The 6,076-nt window shown below is 50.8% G+C and overlaps 1 protein-coding gene across 1 annotated transcript; it reads left to right on the top strand.

Annotated features, from left to right (window-relative positions):
• The first annotated feature begins 3,579 nt into the window (after window positions 1-3,579).
• On the top strand, window positions 3,580-5,354 carry LOC119278969 (anthocyanidin 5,3-O-glucosyltransferase-like). Its single transcript, XM_037560370.1, has one exon. It carries the CDS (start codon window positions 3,682-3,684, stop codon window positions 5,125-5,127), a length of 1,446 nt encoding a protein of 481 aa, XP_037416267.1. The 5' UTR covers window positions 3,580-3,681; the 3' UTR covers window positions 5,128-5,354.
• The last annotated feature ends 722 nt before the right edge of the window (window positions 5,355-6,076 follow it).

Below are 6,076 nucleotides of genomic sequence, written 5' to 3'. Positions count from 1 at the left end.
CACTGTCAGTTAGGGCTGTTAGAACATGCTAGGCCCAACTGGGCTTGTAAGAGCAACTCCGCTCCATTTTGTCCCCATGTCTGTCTGGTCTGGGTCGTGACGGACAAAAACGCCAGCCAAAACGCGAGGACCCAAACCCAAAACGCATCTGCTTCGTGTTTGCGCGGACGCATTTCAGGCCTAAAATGCATAGGCATGCACGAAGCGGACGCGCCGCATGTCCTGTCGACGTCCGTCGATGCCCCACTTGCCGGCCGACCAACTACCTCATGTGGTCATAATTAACGCGGCCACCTATCGAGGGCCCGCCTGGCAGTGTGTGGAAGGGCCACATACCGGTCCTTTTTATGGAAGCGTGCGGCGGGGCCGGCCTCATCCACTTCTTGTCCACATCTGGCCACCTTTGCTCCTTCACCGTTGTCCAAAAAACCCTAGCCAGCCGGCCCAAAACCCTAGCAAGCAAGCCATGGGCTTCTTTAGCGGCAAGGGGAAGGGGAAGGGGAAGTTCTGCGCTGGCGCGAGCGCCTCCTGCGGGCTCCCTCCTCCGTCATCACCGGCTAGAATTGCACGCGACCGCGGGAGCGAGAGCAGCTTTACATACCAGTCCACTTACACTGGGAGTACCGCCAGCCCCTGCAATATCCAGATATGAACCTGCCGCACAACTATCATCTCCACCTGCAGCGCATCCCCATTCCGGCAGCGCCGTGGTCGGCGTGGGCGCACGCGGAGGAGGTTCGCCGTCGGTGCGAACTCCTTATGCCCGAGCAGCGCGCGATGCATGCCTACGTGCGAGACTCTCCCAAGTGGGAGCATTGGTTTGTGCTAGAGCACGAGGAAGAGCGCCCCCAAATCGGAGTACCAAGCCGCCCTCGAGGATGCCGTGGAGCACGCGCTGGAGGCGAGCCAGCTCGAGCGGGGCACCCGTTGGGATGGGCTCGAGCACGCCCTTGCCTTGTCGGCGTTGGGGGACTCCGTCCACGCACCGTTGCTCGTCCCGCCACTGCCGCCCGCCATCGAGCCCAAGGCCGAGCCGGAGCCGGAGCGCGAGCCCACGCCCACGCGGAAGCTGTCGCTGCCGCCCCCCACTTGGCCCGAGGAGTCCTATTCGTGGACCGACCAGCTCCGCGAGTGGGTGAGCGCGCCTCCCTGCTACTGCGCCTCCAAGCCAGAAGAGGAGGCGACCCACCTTGAGCGTTGGAAGGCGCACTAGCTCGCCAAGGAGTAGGCCAATGGCGGGCGACAGATGCGCCGAAAGCAACAGTTGTGCCGCGATGAGGAGGCACGACGCCTTGAGAAGGACGAGGAGGAGGAGGAGGAGGAGTGTGCCCGCCTCCCCGCAATGCCGCTGCCGTAGGAGGCTACCCTGGCGACCTATCTAGCCGCGTTCGGTCGGGCTAGGCCGTCTCCCGTCTTCATCAACCTTACCCACGGCGACAACGGTGGCAAGGGCAAGGGCAAGCCAGACGAGTAGGGGATCGTGCGAGCGCTTAGGCTTTGTAAAATCTTCTAAGCTTGGCTAAGATGACATCGTCTCATACTGCCATCGCCTCTGCAATGAGACGAATAGTTACTCCTAGGTATAGCTTACTCCACGCGCTAGAAACGAACTGGATGATCGAGCAACACACCCCAGCCCCACCTCTCCCATCTTCTCGCTTGATCGCGGTGTGGGTGTTAATCTTGACATAATCCGGGTCTCGAGGAGGCCAACCATGGCAGGGTATCACTAGATCATGATGTCGAGGCATATCCAACAGTGCGAGGGCCTCCCTAATAAGACGAACAGAAGTCGCCGGGTCGAAGCCTTCCTCCTCATGCTTCAATTTATTTCTTGAGTGCCAAATTGACAACATGATAGAGACCATGATAGAACGCTCCCTGCCAGTAAACCTATGATCGCACGCAATGTCCTTGGCCCACGTTGATGGATGTAGCCTAGCATATGGAAGTCGAACAGTTGCTGGGCTTCGTCCCACAAACGTTTGGCATCTGAACACTTTAGCCATCCATGACACTGACAAGTTCGAAGTGTTTGAGAGGAACCTATAGCAACGCAAGCGAAGTCCAAGTTACTTATGTGAGGCAGATAGAAGTGGAATCTCAAATCTATTAGAAATCCCACACGTATTTCTTTCCTGTAAAACATGAGTGCAATGTATAGTAAATAAATGTAGAATAATACTTTGATTTTTTAGTGTCAAGCTTTGTGAGTTCTGTACGTCACAGGTAGAATAATACATTTTCTTTTGCGAATAGGTAGAACAATACTTTGATATGATATGAACAGACGGAGAAACATAGACTGCAATCGATGAATTTGTTTGTCCTTCTCACCGGAAGGCACTTGTATTTTCTTGTTACTGAAAGGGCAAAGGAGGGAGGAAGGGACAAAGAAAAAAATTAGTAGCCCCACGTGTGAAAGTTGGGATCCATCCATTAAAAAATAGTTGGAAAATAAACGGGCAAAATAGTTTGGGGAAGAAACGCGGCGTGTTCAATTTCCTCTCCAAAACTATTGGGGGGTTTATCTGGCGACACTTGTCTAAAATAGGCCGCTCTCAAACAGTTACTACATGTCATGACCAGAAGGCAAAATTTTCAAGATGTCCCTATTTTATCAGTGGGGCCATCGTACCTGCTCAAGATACAAACAAGATTAAGCATTAGATATCGACTAAAAGCTTATAAAAAAAAACTACTACCTTTGTTTTTAAGTGTGATGTTACTTTGCAAATCAAAATGAACTGCAAAAATGTTTATTTATATTTAAGAACAAAGAGTGTACCTGGAAGCGTACTAATTCAAACCTGTGTCACGTGCATATGCTTCCTACGCAAGGTACCCCGATTGTCCTTTGCTGCCACAATAAAACATCAAATTGAAGACGTGAAGTCCTGAACTATACTACCTACCTGCCAGAAATTAGTTAGGTGAACTCCAACACGGATCACTTATTCACCCGCAAATGTACGGACTGAATGGTATTAACATTTTTACCATCCAACACAGGTCACCAAAAATGTCCGGACAGTCCGGACATTTGAAGCCCCACAAATCGGCACCAAATTAGGCGAGGTTTGGGAAAGGCCGAATGTCTGCATGATCCACTGTTAGCTGGAGTGAAATCTGATTTATTTTTTAAATGAGTGAAATAAACAAGTGAAATATGTTCCATAAAATTTAAACTTATTTAAAACATATTGAAGTTTGATCTTATTTTAAGGATCTCGTTGCCAGGTATTCAAATATATTACAAATATTTAAAAATGGATTTTGTTTTCAATAGATATTAATGAGTTAATATCGCACAAGCAAATAAAACGCTAGATTTCATGCGGTGGTCATTCGACACGCAACCTAGTGGATGGGTACGAGGGATGTCACTATTCGATCGCCTGCTAATGTTGACACACCATTCCGAAGCTCGACACGTTAGATGGGCATAGTACAGAGCGTGAGACGTCTGTCTCGTGTACGGAACGAACGGCTGGAGGTCCCGTGCACGGAAAAATTTCCAGTTTCCTGTATATATATCTCTGAGTCGTGAGATTCCATGCCCAGAACTGCTCCTCTCGCAAGGCAGAAGGCAAGGCCAACTATTTCCACCCCGCCAGTGCTAGTGCCACCTCCAAAAAGTTCCCAAACATTCTTACCACCCACCTTCCAAAGGGTCTCGAGATGAGGCAGACCGTGGTCCTGTACCCCGGTGCCGGCGTCGGACACGTTCGCCCCATGACAGAGCTCGCCAACGTCTTTCTCAAGCACGGCTACGACGTCACCATGGTACTCGTCGAGCCGCCCTTTAAGTTGTCAGACTCCGGCACCACTGCCATCGAGCGCATTGCCGCCTCCAACCCGTCCATCTCCTTTCATGTCCTCCCATCCCTCCATGCTCCAGACTTTGCGGCCCCAAGCAAGCACCCTTTCTTACTCATGCTCCAGCTCTTGCACTATTACAACGAGCAGTTTGAAGCATTCCTCCACGGCATCGATCGAAAAAGCTTGCACTCTGTTGTCCTCGACATGTTCTGCATCGACGCCACCGATGTTTGCGTGAAGCTCGGTGTCCCGGTCTACACGTTCTTCGCGGGGAGCGCCTCATGCCTGTCAGCCCTAACCCAACTCCCGGCATTGATTGCCGGTAGGCAGACAGGCTTGAAGGAACTCGGGGACACACCCCTCGATTTCGTCGGCGTTCCACCGATGCCAGCGTCTCATCTCATCAAGGAACTATTGGAGCACCCGGAAGATGAGATGTGCAAGGCCATGATGAACATCTGGAAGCGCAACACAGAGACCATGGGCATTCTGCTGAACACGTTCGAGTTGTTGGAGAACCGCGCGGTGCAGTCTCTCAGGGGCCCACTCTGCATCCCCGAAAGGATCCTGCCTCCGATCTACTGTGTTGGTCCATTGGTCGGCAAGGGCGCCAAGGATGAGGACAAAGTAGAGAGGAACGAATGCCTCGAGTGGCTCGACATGCAGCCCGACCGCAGTGTCGTGTTCTTCTGTTTGGGGAGCAAGGGCGCGCTCTCGGAAGAGCAACTGAAGGAGATAGCCGTTGGCTTGGAGAGGTCAGGGCAACGGTTCCTATGGTCTGTGCGCAGACCTGCTGGAAGCGACAACCCGGAGAAATACTTGAAAGTGGGCCCTGAGTCGGACCTTGGCGCACTCCTGCCTCAAGGGTTCTTAGAGCGGACCAAGGGCAGGGGCCTGGTCATCAAGTCATGGGCACCACAGATGGACGTGCTCGACCATAGGGCAACCGGCGCGTTCGTGACGCACTGCGGTTGGAACTCGGTGCTGGAGGCCATTGTGGCTGGGGTGCCGATGTTGTGCCTGCCACTGGAAGCGGAGCAGAAGATGAACAAGGTGTCTATGACAGAGGACATGGGCGTCGCTGTCGAGCTGGAAGGATACATGACAGGTTTTGTCAAGGCAGATGAGGTGGAGGCCAAGGTGCGGCTGGTAATTGAGGGCGAGGAAGGGAAGCAGCTCAGGGCCCGGGTAGCTGCTCGCAGGGAGGAGGCCGATGCGGCCCTGGAGGAAGGTGGCCCGTCCCGGGTGGCGTTTGCCCAGTTTCTGTTGGATGTGGATAGTCTTGGAAAGCAGCTCAGGGAATGACGCACTAGTATGTACTACATTTGTGTTGCCAGCATGTTGCTAGTCCAAGCCGCCCTTGTTTACATTTTAGTTGCATGGTCAATCACTTAACTACTACTAGTATGTAGCACCTTCTTTATAAATCGTCTGTCTGAGTGCCGCGTACCGTGGTTACCTCTACAAAATATTATGATGTTTTCTTTTTCTGGCGATAATCGATGGATTATCCATAGTTAAAGTGTGAGAAGTACCTAACCTATAAATAACGTGCTCAGTTACCAATTGAATTCACATGTGTAATGTTCTTGGGAGTGGATAATCTCGGCAAGCAGCTCAGCGAGTGACGCAGTAGTATGTACATTTATGTTGTCTTCTACTCCCTCCGTTTTCAAAATTGTTGTCGTAGTTTTAGCTAAAATTTAAACTAAAACCATGACAATAATTGTGAAATTGAGGGACTGTGTTGTTAGTCCAAGCCACCCTTGTTTATATTTTAGTTGCATGGTCAATCACTTAACCGACTAGTTTCTACCACCTTGTTAATAAATCGGTTTTGTGAGTGCCAAGTACCGTGGTTACCTCTACAAATTTTTATGATGTTTTCTCTTTCTAGTAATAATGGATGGACTATCCATAGTTAACTAAAGTATATGAGGAATACCGAATCAATGAATAATGCGCTCAGTTATGAACTGAATTCACATGGATCATGTTCTTGAGAGGTACTATTTCAGACCAAATGGTGAACTAATTGGTAGCTATTAACCAAAATGATGCCCTTTTGAGGACGGCGGGAGGAATCTTGCTTTGTTTTGGTGTTTTTGTATTTCATTTAGGGGTTGTGTCCTACTTAGGAGGACGAGGTGGTGGCGGCTCCATGAAGATGGAATAAGGTTTTCCTGCCTAGCCTTTCGTTCCCGTGATGCATCTAGCATCATCGAAGGGCATGTAGACGTGTGTTACCAGTGGA

Source organism: Triticum dicoccoides, chromosome 3B (assembly GCF_002162155.2).
Source record: "Triticum dicoccoides isolate Atlit2015 ecotype Zavitan chromosome 3B, WEW_v2.0, whole genome shotgun sequence".
Lineage (NCBI taxonomy): Eukaryota > Viridiplantae > Streptophyta > Magnoliopsida > Poales > Poaceae > Triticum > Triticum dicoccoides.
The sequence above is the reverse complement of the archived record's forward strand: the minus strand, read 5'-3'. Positions and strand labels throughout refer to the sequence as shown.

Coding starts and splice junctions, on each gene's coding strand:
- LOC119278969 (XM_037560370.1), top strand. CDS start 3,682: ATGAGGCAGACCGTGGTCCTGTACCCCGGTGCCGGCGTCGGACACGTT.